General features: G+C 41.8%; 2 protein-coding genes across 5 annotated transcripts in view; both read left to right on the forward strand.

The window, feature by feature from the left end:
- LOC140646193 (interleukin-1 receptor type 1-like) overlaps positions 1-9,781 on the forward strand; it is a 38,869-nt gene extending 29,088 nt beyond the window's left edge. The window contains exon 15 of one of the 2 annotated variants that reach the window (XM_072849757.1): positions 4,443-4,532. In XM_072849757.1, the coding sequence (XP_072705858.1) occupies positions 4,443-4,517 (75 nt within the window). In that variant the 3' untranslated portion in view covers positions 4,518-4,532. Of the gene's footprint in view, positions 1-4,442; positions 4,533-7,179 lie in introns of those variants that run through there. The other variant, XM_072849758.1, reaches the window with a different exon arrangement.
- Positions 9,782-11,948: 2,167 nt separating this feature from the next.
- The window catches only part of IL1RL1 (interleukin 1 receptor like 1), a 29,790-nt gene continuing 24,571 nt past the window's right edge, over positions 11,949-17,167 (forward strand). For 2 of the 3 annotated variants that reach the window (XM_072849762.1, XM_072849760.1), the window contains exons 1-2: positions 11,949-12,080; positions 16,549-16,644. The gene's annotated coding sequence lies outside the window, so the exon portion shown is untranslated. Of the gene's footprint in view, positions 12,081-16,332; positions 16,439-16,548; positions 16,645-17,167 lie in introns of those variants that run through there. The other variant, XM_072849761.1, reaches the window with a different exon arrangement.

The raw sequence follows: 17,167 nt of genomic DNA on the forward strand, positions 1-17,167 counted from the left end.
CAGTAACCCCAACTTGAACCAAATAGTTGATTCAAGATCTCAGATTTCCAGTGTTTGTTGCAGTAAATTTATTCTTTGTCTTTTCAAGCTTTAATGGACCACCTGAAGGGACCCTGTTGGTGAAAACCACCTGGAAACACTTTGCTAGAGAAGGTTCTACTTCTTTTGTCATCACTATTCTTTTGCCTAAGTCTTTGGAACATAAATATTTATTTTGTCTTGATGCAGATTATGCTTTTACTGCTTCCTATTGGATATTACATTTTGACTTAAACTTCTGGGTGCTTCTTCCTTCTCATTATTTTACCCAGAATTTGAGTCATAAAAAGTTAGATCCTTCTTTCCAGACATAGTTTGACTCAAATGACCAAACCAGAAAAAATAGGAGGTAGTAATAATCGAGTTCAAATGAGCACATTGAGCTACAGTGAGTTCAGTTGACTCTGGCATATATAAAAAATGGGGAAAAAAAAGTACCTGTAACTTCACAGACTTTTCTGTTGGCATAGTGCAGGGAGATGCATGGTCTAGACATAAATGCAGTTATAACAGTGTATTTGGAATGGAACTTCTAGAGTCAATATAAGTCTCTGAATAGTTGTGACAAACACTACTTACAACCTCCTCAAATTCCACCTTTTTAGCTATGATGAAAGGTGGAATTGTCCATAATAATGATGTGCAGATGTTATTTAATGGTAGGATTTCCATTCTAGGCTTTCTGTTCTCCAGCTCAAAAGAGCAACAACAACAACCCTCCCCCCCAAGAAAAAGAAAAAAAAAAAAACCCAAAAACAAAAAGAAAAGGGGAAAAAAAAAGAAAAATATAATCAGAATACTCATTTCCACTTTAGCTGGAACATAGGAAATATTTACTGGCAAATGGAATTTTCAATAGGGAGTTAGAGGTGAAGTTGATGGAAAAAATGGTTACAGGTGGGAAGCTGATTGATTGATTGACTGAAAAGAAACATAACTGAAAGGTACGCTCACTGTCTCAGGGGTTTTTTTGCACATAATCTCATTCCTCTTCATGCTGGCTAGAAGAGGTTATAGTAACATTTGTTACAATACTTAGTCATGCATTTGGAAGTTTCTTCTTCTGAAATCTGCAGACCAGAGATGTGTCCCTCCTTTCCTCGTGCTATTTCTTGAAAATGTAGTTGAGGTGTGTTCTGTTATGCTGGGTTGATATGCTAATCTTCTGTTGTGATGAATATGCTGGAAAACATGCCACAATATTGTTCATTTTCTGTTTCTTTTGCTAAGCGTATGTAGTTTCCATCTAGATTTAAAGTGTTTGCAGAGAATTAATTTTTCTTTGATTTAGATTTTCTCATCAGACACAGTCTTGTAGTGAATTCAGTATTTTCTGAAATTTCATAATAAACTTGTCCAGAAAGACAACACAAACTGAACAGAATATTTTTAATAAGAATAATAACTCAAGGACTTTAGTACCTCCCTGTTATTTTTCAAAGAGTATATAATGTAGCAATTGCTTTACAGATATGTTTCCCTCATTGGCTTATCGGCCACAGAATTGCTGTTCTACTTATGACTACTTTTAAACTGTGTCTTTCCATCCTTTATCATATGAATTCATAGAAGAGGAGTGCTTTTGGTAGTGATGTGGAGAGAGATTAAACCGATTTTCTGGTTTTATTTCATATGATAAACTGCTATTTCTGATGAGCTCTTAAAATTCAAACTTTGTGGCTACCCAAAGGTCAGATCTGACACCTGAGGTTTTGCTGGGGCAAAAACCCAACCTGACAGAAACTTTGTGCTGACTTTACAGTATCGATAAGCTTTGTGATAGCAGCAGGAGGAAAGTCTGTGGAAAGAGCTCTCCACACAAGCACTCTCGTTCAGAAAACTTCTGGTTGTCTGAGAAAATTGGGATAAATTATTCGCATGAATATAGTATTGCTTCTGTGATATCCTGCAGAGCTAGAAGTGTGAGTGCCTATGGGCAATGTCTTTGCCCGAATTTAGACACACACCCCCTCCCAAAGGGAAAGGGATGGTCTAATATGCCTGTCTGGTTAGTGGCAGAAGGTGAGGACCTCTAAGACCTTCAGAGGGAGCTCCCTAAATTGGCTGCTCTTGACCCTTGCTGTTGACTGGAGGGAGAATTAATAGGAAATGCTTACTTCCACCCCCAGTCATGATGTAAGCTGGCTATCTGTCTTCTGAGAATAGATGCTAACGGAGCAGAAACAGCTCTGATGATACAAAAAATCTGAATGCATGGTGCGCCCCCGCTCAGTTCTTCATTCTCATACTAGCCTTGTGGTTAGAGCAGTCATCAGGAAACTGGTGACCTCTCTTGCCCTGAACGAGAACATGCTCCCTCAACTCCTCCTAGGACACTTTCTGCTTCTTTTGAGGTACCTGGGCCAATTTGTACCCGGTAGTGCAGTTTTGCTTGTTGAAAGCAGATGTGAAGGAGCCCAACCCACTTAAGAGGAGTCAGAGCCTCAGAATACAAATTTCTTATTAATGTCCACCCCGCACGTGGCTAGAGTCAAATCCAGTCTTGGCTCTTTTCTGTCTTCCCCATGATTCATATTCCCCAACAGGTAGCATCCCAGTTTCAGTGGGCAGGGTGGAGAGTTCTTCCTGTGATGTAGAAGCCTCTAGAGATCTTAGAAGTTGGGTCTTCTGGTTTCTGGATAAGTGTTCTGACTGAAAGGCTTGTCTGGGCATTGTGGATTGTTCTCAGTCTGAGTTGTAAATGATTTTACATTGGAGAGAAATCCTTGCCCTTTCCAGAGGATGGGATTCTGAGTGTATAGATGCCTATCTTAAGCATAGACGAGACCTTGAATGAGTTCAGGCAGTGCTGGACATCAGAAGTATGAGGTTTTTGCCTGAGGTGTGGATCAGTCCTATTTTCTAAATCCCAATTCAGGCAATGTTTAGCTAGAAATACATGATAGCTGGAGCCTGAATGACAATTTGTGGCCATGTCTATGTTGTCTGGGCTTGAATGGCCTTTGGGAACAGCAAACTGACTTAATCCTTTATAATGCGCCAAAATAACCCTTTTTCTGGCTAATGGAAATGAATACCAGGAAAGAAGTCTCCTGCTAGTCTGCAACTTCTTTAAAGTAAGAAAATAGCAAATCTTGTTACTGTCTGGATGTGAAGTGTCTGATCCAATCATCTCCATGCCACCCATCTGTCCTATCACATCCACAACAGAGGGCACATCTGCACTTAGACTGCTGAGGCAATATGGAGATGGTCAGGGAGCATCCTCGGCTCGGTGGCCTAGCCTATGATTAGTGTGTTACATAGTGTGTGTGTATGTAATGTCACCTGAGGATGTTAGACAATTCATTTAAGACACAAGAGCCTCAAGGTCATTAATGAGCTAATCAGTAACCTGGACACAGGCTGTAGCACTCACTCACTCATGTGCAATTATCTGAACGAACCATGCAGGGTGGCTGGCACTTGCTTGGGAGTCCGGTACATGGTGCACGCTGACTCCGTGGAATCAAGTGTACGTGAGGGCTTACACGCCATGATTTGTCAGTCTTTGCTGGACAGATATTCACTGAACTCATGTGCATTTTTAATAATTTTTTATAATTTTTATTACTTGCTGGTACTTCTGCATTAGGGATGTTTATGTACCCTGACAGATATCAACATGTCCACATTAGGTAATAAAACCAACCATCCTTGAAATTTCCTTCTTTTAGGCCTACTTGTTGGAATTTAAACTCAAATAAGAGTTACCTCCACTTTTGTGTTTCTTCTGTTTCTCTATTAATGTAAGAAAATAAGAACTGTCATACCAGCTTGCACAACATCCCCCACCCCCAGGTCTTTATCCTGTGGCTAACCAAAAGCACAAGCCATCAAAAGCAGGCAAAGGAGAGGGTGATGAACCCTGCCAGTGTCAATCATGCGGGATGGACATCCTCAGTTTAAAGCAGCTTCTCCAACAGCATCTTAAATTGTGATCAATGTATTTGTGCTTCCTAAGTTTGAGTCACGCCTTTTGAACCTGTTTGTGCGTCTACTTTTGACAACTTCATGTAGCAATTAGTTTCTGGTTTTATGTGAAAGTGTACTGTTCTCTGCTTTAACCATGTGCCTGATAACTTCCCTATTTCTTTTATCATGAGAAGTACTGAAAAATTATTCCCTATGTAATTTTATCTAGTACTAAAAGTCCTTCATTTTCTTAGCTGGAGAGTGCCACCCACTTTGGTTTATCCTTGTAGCAAAGGCCCGCTGTACCTCTGATATCCTTACTGCTCTTTTAGTAACTTTTTTGATGCTATTATATCCTTTTTGTCATTGGCGACCAGAATTGCATCCAGTGCTCAAGATAAGGATATGTTGTATCAGTATAACATTTCCTGTTTTATTCTCTGTTCTTTTGCTAATAACTTCTCACAATCTGTTTGCCCTCTTGCCAGCTGCTGAGCAACTGGCTGTTTTCAGAGAAAATCCAAAATGACCCCAAGATGTCCTTCCCAGGTAGTGAAAGCTGATCACTTTCTATGTGCTGGTAAGATTATTTCTCTGAGAATAGTGCTTTGTGTAGATCAATGCCTAACAATACCAAACCAAATAAAGCTAGAGGACACATGATCTCATGGGATTTCCCATGAAAATTTATCCACTGTCCAAAAGCAATTGTTCTGCTACAGAACTGACTGAGTGGCCTTTGCATTTCAACTAGTTTCACAGGATCTAGGAAACTTCCGACATTTGGGTCCTGTCCTAGATCCTCAGTCCTGGACTGGTGTGTCTGGGAGCCAGGGGTAGTTGGTACTGCTGTCAGGCTCCGGCGTGTGAAGAGGCTGTGATGTGGTGAGGGGAGGAGAGAGAAATGTACCTGCTTATGTTGTACAATGCAGAGCATGCTCTTCACTGCTAATGTGGGAGGTCTCAGACAAGCTTGCTTCTGCAGGGTGTTAGCTGTAGAGCAAAAAGTCTAGGAACAGTTTGGCCTGTGGTCACAGACTCTGAGAGCAATCAGGCAGGAGTGCTTGAAACCTGCAGCTCCTGAAGGCACTGAGGTCCTCAGAAGCTGCTAGGAGACCATGCAAGCTCTGCTCCTGGCCATGGACATGAGGTGGACCAGAGACGTTTCTAATCAAATACTTTTGGACGAAAAACCAGACATGAACCAACCTCAATTTCTGGCTGAATCCATGCTAAGGACTCAATTCTAATGTAAGTGTTGATTAGCTGTGGGTTAACCTCCTCACAGGGGCTCTGGGCAAGCTTGTGCTCCACTGTCTCAGAGAGCTGCCTCCCAGAAGTCACCCATGGACCCAAAATCCAAAGAATAAATGGCTTTAAAAAATGTTTGCCCAAAGCGAAGGGACTCCACCATTCAGCACTGAATTCCTGTGTAGTAGTGGATCACCCGTGTTATATCACCTACATCCTACAGGGCAAGCAGATGGGGTATGGCTTCTCTTGTGTCTTCCCAGCAACTGCTGCTTCTCATTGGCACCTGGCAGGCCAAATTGTTGTACACAAAGACCTCTCAAATCTGTGAAGTGGCCCTGGTGAAGACCTGCCTGGGATTGCTACAGGGCATAGTTACATACAGGTTGTTTTCCACGTAGAATCCTATGGAAATGAGGAATTTGACCTGGGGATGAATAGAAAGGTGAGCAATCAATACACCAAGAGTGTGTTATGCAGGAAGAGTAGGTGTGGTGACCATGGATGAGAGCAAATAGCTCATTTTTAGACTGATGGGAAAAGAAGCTTAGCTTCTAGAACAGCTCATCTCCCAAGAAGACTTGCAGGAAATCATGTGGAGAGCTGCAGGAAGGTTTTCCATAAACAGAGGAGTTTTGGTTAGTGAGGGGAGAGAAAAAAGGTTGTGTTGAGTTTATATTTTAATGGTGAAAGAAACAACCCTGAATCCTCAGGTAATGAGTGCCGAAAGGGACTTTTCATGCTATTTGTTGTCTTACAGAGCTAGCCAACAGCCTATATTCCCAAAATTTCTTGCAGCTGGACAGGTTGGGTACATACATTTCTACAATAAACAGCCCAATCACTGATATACTCTGTCCTAGTTTACATGTAACTAGCTGTTGGGAGCCAGGGCCAGAGAAGGTTTTCATGCTCATAGCCCTCCCTGCTTTGACAGGTGCTCTAAGGGTTTCTGAACTCTAACAGGGGACTCCTTGGGGTCTGGACATCTGGCTGCTTCAACTACAGAAAAACTAACAAAGACGTTGATTTTTTTATTCTAGAAAAAAGAAGTTGGGTAACAGTTCCTTTCCATAGGAAAAGCTCAGAAGTTCTAGTTTTCATGAGAAGCCTTGTTTTTCTTTCCAAAATGTTTTAAACTTCAGGGAACACAAACTCCAAGTTGCAGCCAGATCTGATAGTAAATACAATGAGATAATTATCACAAAAAATGTTCTTCTAAAAACTCAGTCCATAACCTATAGACAAGATAAGACATTTTCTTAAATAGCGATATTATAAAAAATATAAATAATTTTTATGACTAAAGCTCTGCTCCTGCATGCTGTCAGTATGTCATGACCCTCTTTTATTAGTAAGACATTAACTTCCAGTAATTAATGTACATTAAGGAACAAACAAAGACTATTTAGTAAGAAGTCGTTATAAACAATATTTTTTGTCAACAAATTATCTTCAATGACTTCCCAGAGAATCCCAATTCATTTTAGTTACGTAAATTATTAAGAACTGTGTCTTTCACATCCAAGTTATCATTTCCAGAATGCCATGTATTTGTAGAAGTTTCTTCCTAAGAAATCGTGTAGAAAAAACTCCTTATTCTCAGGGAAGAGGTCAGATAGGAACAACAATGATGTGCTGAATAATCTGTTTCCACAGTAATGGGAAATAGAGTGGGTGCTGCGCAGGAGGAGGTTAGCTTCCCGGGCACTCTGAGGGGAGGGTTGGCTGTAAGGGCCTGGGACTGCTGCAATTTGTCTATGCTGTTGCACCAAGCAATCACCTCTTGGATCTAATAGTCTTTGACTTAAAATTTGGAAGATTTCACTTAGGCACATCTTGTCTGTGCCCTGAAGTTATTTGGACACAGGAGGGCTGGTTTATTCAGCTTTTCTTTTGTGGATAAGCTTTGGATAGGTTTCTTGCCCAAAGATACTTGCCTGCTCAGACTCACTCTTATCTCTGTACTGTAAGGCACTCTGGCATCCAAGGACAGGACCACCTGTGGGAATGGAAGATCCTGGAGACTCAGCGGAGTAATTTTATTTCCAGAAGAGCAACAGATGTACTGCACCGATCCTCTCTCTGGTGGGCTTTGTGGTCTCCCCCCGGGGATCCTGCCGACGGCCCAGTGACATCCAGAACAGCTGCTGTTATGTTCGTTCTGGCTGGCTGTATCCAGCCTCTGTGGGATGGCGGCGCAGCTGCTTTCCTTTTGGAGCAAGACATGGAGCAGAGAAATTAAGAACTTCTTTAGAAAGAGCATCTGGTTTTAAGATACAAAGTATTTGGAGATGACTTTAAGATTTTTGTTTGAATATTGTCCTTGGCCTGACAAACATAACTGTCATTGTTAAGATCTTTTATAAACTGCTGGTGATCAAATAACTTCCCAAGTAACATATCAATGTGCAACCCAAAGGTAAATACACGCCAGCCACATTAAAAAGGGCGGACATAATTCTTGTTACTTTAGCCAATTGGTTCCTTCAAGATACTCTCACCTCCATTTTGCATCCTCTGAACTTTAATACACTAGACGGCAACTATCGTGGAGCTGAAAACTTAATAGCTCTGCCTTGGTGGGATGAAGGAGAAAGATGAGTATGATGAAAATGCTGATGACTTTGTAACACTTAAATTCTCATTACTCCTTTTCTGTCCACATGCTTGTCCTCACCTACTGTTGTGTGGGACCCTGCCATGCCAGTTGACTTTGGCTGGCTGCCAGGGGCCCACAGAGCCGCTCTATCACTCCCCCTCCTCAACAGGTCAGGGGGAGAAAATACTACAAAAAGCTTGTGGGTCGAGATAAAGACAGGGAGATCACTTACCAATTACCATCACAGGCAAATCCGACTCAACTTGGGGAAATTTATTTAATTTATTACCAATTAATAACACAGTAGGATAATGAGAAATAAAGCAAAACTAAAACCATCTTCCCCCCACCTCTCTTTTCTTCCCAGGCTCACCTTCACTCCCAGTTCTTCTACCTCCTTCCCTGGCGTGGCACAGGGGGACAGGGAATGGGGGTTGCGGTCAGTTCATAACACTTTGTTTCTGACACTCCTTCCCCTGCTGCAGTGTGAGGTCCCTCCCATGGGAGACAGTCCTTCACAAACTTCTCCAATGTGGGCTCTTCCCATGGGCTGCAATTCTTCACGAACTGCTCCAGTGTGGGTCCTTTCCATGGGGTGCAGCCTTCAGGAACAGATTGCTCTAGTGTGGGTCCCCCACAGGCCACAGGTCCTGCCAGAAAACTTCCTCCTGCGTGCGCCCCCCTCCATGGCCCCAGTTCCTGACAGAAGCCTGCTCCAACATGGGCTTTCCATGGGCTACAGCTTCCTTCAGGGCATCTCCACCTGCTCCAGTGTGGGGTCCTCCATGGGCTGCAGTGTAGATATCTGCTCCACCATGCTCTTCCATGGGCTGCAGCAGGACAACCTGTGTCACCATGGTCTTCTCCATGGGCTGCAGGAGAATCTCTGCTCCAGCTCCTGGAGCACCTCCTCCCCCTCCTTCTTCACTGACCTTGGTGTCCGCAGGGTTGTTTCTCTCACGTTGTCTCACTCCTCTCTCACAGTTGCTGTGAAGCAGTTTTTAGCCTTTCTTAAATATGTTATCACAGAGGCACTACCAATGTCAGTGATGGCCTCAGCTTTGGCCAGTGGTGGGCCTGTCTTGGAGCCAGCTGAAACTGGCTCTGTCCAACATGGGGGCAGCTCCTAGTGTCTTCTCACAGAAGCCAGCCCTGTATCCCCGAAGTCTTGTCACATAAACCCAATACACTCTGGTTAGGCATGTACCCCCCAACAGTGTCTTCTTGGGATAAGTGTCTCAAACTTCTCAATGAAAGGAACCAGCAGAGCTATTTGGGGACCAGCCCATTCATCTTTATCAATGTGGGTGGTAATAGGACTGCATGATTGATGATAAAGACCAGGGGCAACTCTTACCTTGGAGGAAGAGGAGTCCATCCCCATCAGTATATTATAACCCTTGAAAAATCTTTCTAATTTCATTTTCGCACAAAGCACAAGATGCCTATGCTAGCCACAAGTAAGGCACCACAACACAGAGGAACAGGAAGGACACTGCAACCTCAGTAGGGTGGACCCCCACCAGCTAAAAAACATTAGACCTATGGTGGGTATGGACACACCCAGCAACAGCTTCCCCTGCCATCCCACCATTTGCTAGCTCCACCAGTGCTCCCTAGGTTGGCCTCAACAAATGTAGATAGTGAAACCTTCCCTGCCAGGGTCACTTCTGTCCAGGTGTCCCCTACTGTGTGTAATGAGACTCTGCAAACAGGGTGCAAAAATATACATAGCAATTCTTTCCTGGCTAATAGAGGTAGGTATTAGACAGCCAGGACTAATATGCTGCTAGGCTAAGCACTGTTTCTTGGAGCAGAGTGAACCTCATGTTGCTGAGTTGCTGTTTTCCTATCTCTGCTTTTTATCTCAGGATTTTTTTTGTGTGTGTCATCATTTTTCCTCTTGAATGCTTGAACTCCTAACTCTTATGATCTCAATAACTTCATTCAATCTGGGTTTTCACTTTTTGTATCTAGCATGGGTTTAACTTGCATTCTTTTCACAGCTCAGGAGTAATTTTGCCAACACAACTGAGTTAAGTTCATACAGCCATGCTGCACCAAAACCAGCCATTGAATCACAGACAGCTGAGTCTCTGGGCCATTGACTCCTAGTGCTGGTAAGGACCTGTGGGGTCAACTACAGCATCTTGATACCAGTACCAGGTTTTTCTTTAAGGTCCAACACCTAGTGGCAGCTCCACTAGGTTCCCAGCAAACTCTTCCAGTGCCTCACTGCCTTTCCTGTTAAAAGATTTTTCCTGCTGCCTTGCCTAACTGTTCCCTGCTTCAGTTTAAGCCCATTACTTCTTGACCTCTTTGCTTGGAGAACAGATGATTCTCTTGCTTGCTGAAGTGCTATGCATACAGGCTACCAAGGGAGCCTGATGCATCTAACTCCGCAAAGAAATTTTTTGAAATATTTCTGTAAGCACATTTTCCCATATAGTTATCAAATAGGAATTTTTTAGAAGCTGGGCCAAAAGTTATGAAACATTCAGCATTGACTGTAGATTCTTATGAAAGCTGCAGAATGGCTTTTGCTCAGCTGGCAACTATCCTCTTTAGCAAGGAGCTCAGTTTCCCACCTGCATCATGATCTGGGAACAACCTGGGCATGGGGAATGGACTATGGGATGAAGGGCTCTTCTGAGGTATGGAGCAACACAATGAGCATCTCTGATCTAAGTTTCAGTGGACTTTATGATAGAAGAACTTATTCTGTACCCAGGCAATGGAAGTTAGCTTGACCTGAATATATTTAACCTTTCCCTAGAGTAACCTGACCTGTTGTGGCGAGAGGACGCTGAATCTGCCACTGAATGCAGATGGTTACTCCAGACTTTCTGCCTGAGTCTCTAATGTCAGGAAATGAGGAAGGCCTTGATTCCAATGAAACTGCATGAACCTGAGCAGGGAGGGGTTTGTGAGCTTTTCAAGGTAGTGATCTGAGCTGACCCTGAACAGTTGACCAAAGCATTGTGAGATTTCAGTGCTGCAGGTTATTTTTTTTTAGCTCTTTTGCATTTTCTGTGTCATATGGAAGTGTAATCCTTAGACCACTTCAAAGGAAATGCTATACTAAGAACTGGGGAAAGCATGGGTGTGACATTAGTAAGATTTTTGCATACTGGTGTATAATTGCTACATCTTTGTGTATTGATGTGGAGCTGCTACATGCTGACGGCAGAGTCCCAGGAACACTGGAAGTGATAAGTGGTATTCATGCCACAGAAAAATAAGGGTTTGAATGACCATAGCATAAAATCTTGTTTGGTTAAAGAAAGAATGAACAGTTGATTCTCAAAATGTCTTTAGGGGTTATTCTGCTAAGATGTACAAAGCTGATTTGTCCCCTGGAATTTGACTGATTTGGTACTGAAATTACCCCTTTAGACTGGCCACTGCACAAGAAGGGGATAGTTTGGGACCTTTGGTCTGATGGGTCCAGGTTTAGTGCTGATACTTGGAAGGCTACTCAGCAGTCTTGAACAGTGCTCCCTAAAAATGTCTTTCAGACATTCAGTGGCCCATACGGCCTCCTGAATACCTGCTTTTGTGGGTCACTGTACACTGGGTCACGTCCACCGCTGCGGTGGCTTCTCCCACTCCCTCCTGCTCTCTTGGTGTTGCTTCTGGATTTCCTGTGGAACTGCTCTGCCCCTCCAGCCTTCTCTCCCTCAGAGACTTAATTTAGCTGCCGATGTAGCAGCCTCTTTTATCTTTATTAGCTTCAGTGAAGCAGTTCCCTTCACTAAAAACCGTTCCTGGTGCCCCAGTGACTTTTAGAGCTGTTCTCTGGGAGCTGCTGCCTGACTACACCAGGCAAAGCTGCCACTTGTTTTCAAGCAAAATCTGTTTCAAAGCACCCTCTGCCGGATGCGTGTCCCTCCTTTGTTCTCCCCAGGCATCTGCGAAAGCCAATAACCTGCCAGCAGATTTATTGCAGTATAATCATTATAAAATGGAATAATTGGTGCTTAATGGAAAACCTATGCTATTGGTAAAAGATATTTGATTAATTGGAACTATGGCATGTCATCTCTGATTGATAGGTACTTAAGGTTACTACAGTAATTTGCATGTCCTGCTCTGTTCAGTGGGAGGTGTCTCAAAACGAAGCTGTATATCTTGCTCCTACAGATATGAATTGCACAAGCCAGTTAAAAAGAGTTCCCAGTAATATCTGGTACAAGCTACAGCAGAGAAATCAATGCGAAGGACCCAGCCACAGAAAGCAAGCCACTTCTCTGTTTTCTGAATTTTCCAGATGGTAGGTCAAATTTTTATATGATAATTTAACCCAAAATAACAGAAGTATTTTATAAGAAAGTTTACTTCAGTTCACTTATGTGCTCTTTTATCTCAAGGAAAAATATTAGATTAAAATAGAGGATATGCTTATGTGATAGACAAATAATTTTGGGACCAACGTACAGATTTACCTTATAATGAAGTGTATTTAGAAATGGATTTGCCCTCAGTTTTCTGGCAGATATTTTTACTAATTATTCAAAGACACAGAAAATATTTACTGTGCAATGCATTTTTCAGAGCTTAGTATATTTATGTACTTTCTTGCTTCAAAATCTTTTGTAAGAATAGTGTGTATATCAATTCTAGCATTTCCATACTTTAATATTGAAATTCCTAAATTTTACACTTACAGCTGTAACTGGTGTAGGTGTTAACTATTGTGAGCGCTAGTTCTGGAATAAGTTCAGTGTTACTGTTGCTATTTTAATAGCCCATTTTCAGTCAGAATGGGTTTTCTGGTTTGATAAAATAATGAAAATAACTTTCAAAAGGTGAATGAATGAATTATAAGTCTTAGTAAACAACTCTCATGCAACTGCTATTTTATGGTACGTTTATGTGGTAAAGTCTGTTAAGCTTTTTAAAGTAGACATTGCAATAACATTTCCAAGTTTTGTTAGTATGCAAGGTATGGTACTTTTATAATGTTTGTTCACTTATATAAACAGTACTATAAACATTTTGTTGCCAAATACAATTTTGGAAAAAAAATCACAAATATGTTACTAACACAGTTGCCTTTGGAGAAGCGAGGAGTTAAGCCCTATAGACTACTGCTTCTGCAACATAAGTAGGGGGTTTCCAGTTCTTTAATCTTTCTTTGATATTGGATCATTAGGGGCTAGGTTTTGACATACTCAGGTAGTTATCCCAAATCTCTGTATTTGGATCTAGTGTTTTTTCAGCATCATACTGAAGTTTTCCTTCACAGAGCTTAGAATTAAGCTCCTAACACACAGTTATTGTGAGCTATAGGAAGAAAGAGATGTATGGAAAATGTCTCCTTATCTTTTTTCCCCTGAATATTAGCAATCTAAATTTATGGCATACTGAGGACCCAAAAACCTATTATGCAGGTTTTACTTCAGACAAATGTAATAAAATATAAGTTCTAAATAAATCTGCAAAAGCAGAAAGAAAACTCATAACTATTTCCAGAAATTATGGCCTTTGTATCTCAGTGCTTCAAGCTACAGGAACTTCTTCCTTTTGATTGTGGGACACGAGGTGTCTTAGTGCCTTTGTCTTGTGCCTCATAATACCCTTTTTATTTGACCTAAGTATCATGAATGTATGGATGCTTTCATTTTGCTTTGCTCAGAGTTATGCCACAAGCTGTAAGGCACTAGTGAACCAGTCCTTCTCTTGCTATTGGCTGTCTAGAACTGCAACCTCTGCCTCAATTTTTATTGAGGTAATTTGGCAGTTTGCTGCCGACTTTGGAAAATACAAACAGAATCACGTTGTTCTTTTAATTGCCCGAGTTCTTTGTATTTTCAGGGAACATTCCTCTTTAATTAGAGCACCATATATTGCACGTATTCGCACGCACTCAAACCCCAAACTCTACTTAAACAGCTGCCAATACACGGCAACTTAAAAATGGGGGAAAATCAAGAAAGCAATCATCAAAGTTAGGTGGGGAGAATCTGTACTTTCAGCACAACTATTTTGCACTGTTTTGGTGCAGGCTGGTAGCCCAGTATGTGTAAGGTCTCTCAAAGACATACTTTTTCAAGAAACAGAAGGCTGAATACAACAACTGGCAAGTACAGTGATAGGCAAATACAAATTTCTTACTCCTGGATCATTCTGGAACTTGTTAGAAGAGTTGGGGCAAGTAATTGGCTGTCTCCATTCCTGGACAAAGCTCTATCTCAAAAACAGAGAAAGCACATCTCCTTGCAACTTTTTGTTAATCACCAGCCTTCCATTTCTAGGGATGTGATAGCACTGGCAATAAGGGACTTACCAGTATCTCCAATAGTGGTATCAGTTGTGGCCAAATACAAAATAGACACATACAAATAAAATATCAGATGAGAAAGAACCTCATTTCAGACAGTATTCAAATCTAGTCTATGAAACTGATTTTCCTTAAAAATCCGTCACTTCACTTTTTGTCTTCATGCTGAACGTATCTGCTTGCTTAAACAAAATAGCTCTAAAAAGTAGGAGGACAGTTAGTGTAACTGCTGGTATACCTCATTGGGGGCAAATATGTTTGTGGAACAGAGCCAAACACTTGGAGGGAAAAGGCTCCCAGCAGAGAAGGAATATTCTCAATTTTTTTAATGTCTATTTAATTACTCAAATAATCTAATGATATTAAATTTTATTTAGTATTCAGCTTAGATTTCCTCACTTAGCTGATTCTTAGGGTCTGTTTGGAGACTTCACTATGGAGACTCAGTTGATATACATATATCCAATCTCAGTTGTATGAACTAGCCCGGCTGCAGCTAGTGTTTTGCATATCATGTTTGTTTATGTGTATATGCATACATGTATTTTGCATGCTGTAGGCATTCAGCATCTGATGGCCTAGTGCTCTGGAAGGCTGCATAAATACCCTTTGGAGGGATTCACCTTCCCTTGCTACACCTCTAGTTCTGACCATGTGCATATCCTGCTGCAGTCCCAGATGTGTCAGTCAGTCCCTCTCTAGAACAAGCGAGCCATTCCAAATGTATGTGGGTAGCAAACAGGTTAAAGTCAGCTTGCAAAACTGGCCATCTGGCTGGACAGAAGGAGCTTTTAGGAAGAAAAGGTCTCCTCTGCATAAGCCAATGCTAAGTAGTGAAGTCACAAGTATCTGGAGACGGTGAATTATTGGGAATGATCAATAATGGCTCTTGAGAGCTGCAAGTGAAAAAAGTAATTTCTGTGAGAAAAAACAAGTGAGACATAGACTAACCAAAGCTGATTTGAACCAGTAAGATTAGGTACAGTAACAGGTACTGAAAAACAGTCAACTAGAGTGGAAATTAGTGCAGAGGATGAAGTGGTGTTTTAAAGCAGATCTATATCATAACAAGGCTCAGTGAAACCAAGTCAAGCAAAATCAGTTCTCAGAAAGATTAGAGCTAGATGGCAGTGTTTCGATTTTACCCAGAGAAATGGAACGGGTAGATATCTCATGGATTGTAGAAACGAGGTGCTCACTGCAGTATGCCGGAGAAACTTTCATCACTTGCTCCTGATGTGCTGTTCAGGAGATTGAGACACCATTACCTATCAGATGTTGCTCATATCAGCTGAATAGTGAACTGGTTTCCAAATATGTACAGAGCATTTGCGCCTCCCTTTTCTTTCTCAGGAGAATATGGAGCCATGAGTCCCCATATCATTTTTCAACTGTGATTGAAGTAGACCTTAGCTGATGAATGAAGTCAACAGAGTTGCTGGCAAATACAAATCTGATTGGGTCCTGAACTGGATCCAGGACTCTAATAATCGGGATATGTGAAACTCAGCTCCCCATTCCCACCTGCCAAGCTAGTTTGCTCCCTGGTAGTGTCAGAAATAAGTTCTAGGAACAAGCCTTCTGCTCTAAAGGATGAACCAAGACAAATGCTTTGCTGCATTGATGCTGTGAATTTTGTTGTGTGCTGTTTTGCTCTGTATCTTTCTTCCCTGAGGGCCTACCCTGTCCCAGGTCACTGCTGAACCCTCTTCTGGGCCAGCTCATTCCTTCCTTCCAGGACAAAACCCCTGATGTTTGTTGTGCTGAAAAGTACCTTCTAAAAATCTCTTAACCCGGCCTCAGATTCCCTTAAAATTAAAGAAGTCAATAGACTGCATGTGCTTGTACGTGGTGCTTTTCTCCAGCTCTAATGAAAGCGAGCAGCTCCTCACGCCCATTGTTTCTTGGAGCTCCTGGCTGGTCGCTCGCTTCCTGTAAAAGGCATGGCACCAGCTTTGCCGTGACATTAATGTCACTTTTGCCGTGACATTTTGCCGTGACTTTTTTGGTCTAAACCTCATCTTTTCTGTGATTTGTGAGTATCCCTGCAAAATACCTACACTGAAATTCTCACGCTTTTCTCTTCCAGCACTAAGCTTTGGTATTATTTTTAAGAGTTTAAGAATAAGCCTCTGGATGTTATTAAACCTTCTAAAAGAAGAAACTTTCCATATCAATACAAAGCCAATGACATTTCTGAAAGCTCAAAATGGAGTTTGTTCTGAATTGCAGACTTGGCGCAAACATAGGTCTTGATAAGGTCTGTCAACGTTTGTTTAGTCTGGAAATCTTTGGCACTGAAATAACAGTTCCTTGCAGTAAGCGTGACGACAGTACTTACCCTGCCTGTGCGTTTCTTGCCTACTTTTCACTACTCCTCTTGTGCTCACTGTCTGCAAGACAAATTATAATTTGTTTCTAACTTGATTTCTCTTGAAAACTTATCTTCTCTCTGTAGTACCATGGGACCGCTTCTTCCTCATACACGATAGTAGAACCCACCACTCTGTGATCTGCAGTGAAGGACAGGATTCAAGCGAAGGGTTTGTTAATGGTAAGTAGAATGCTTACAGCTGCGTAGGATAGCTGGATTGCATGTCTGCTCTCTCCTGAGATATTCCTAGATGAGGTCAACTTAATGTCCACGGATAAACAGCCAGTTTCTTTAATAAAGGGGTTTGCTGGAAAGTGCCTGAGCCACACTGCAAGGTGTGAATTACAGCAGGTGCATATCAATTAGACACAAATGAAAACATCAGTGAGGTACGGCATCTGCCCTGCTGCTGTTACATGAGTATAATATATGTTCCTTTACCTGCCTTTCCAGTCCATTTCTTCAGTTCCCCTTCAGGTTAGCATTGTTGATGGCACTCACCTGGTTTGTTCTTGCTGAACACTTACCTAGAGAAGCTGTCACTGAAGATACCTCCACTTCCATAGAAAGCCAAAAAGGTGTTGTGCACCTAAGCAGTTGATTGGATGTAAGTTTAATTCAAAGCCAGGGTATATATTTTCAAATCCAGGATCTATCCTTTTCTAAATTGAGGTATAATTTTTCCACACTTGACTATGAAGAG

The sequence above is a fragment of the Ciconia boyciana genome, chromosome 1 (assembly GCF_034638445.1).
Source record: "Ciconia boyciana chromosome 1, ASM3463844v1, whole genome shotgun sequence".
Lineage (NCBI taxonomy): Eukaryota > Metazoa > Chordata > Aves > Ciconiiformes > Ciconiidae > Ciconia > Ciconia boyciana.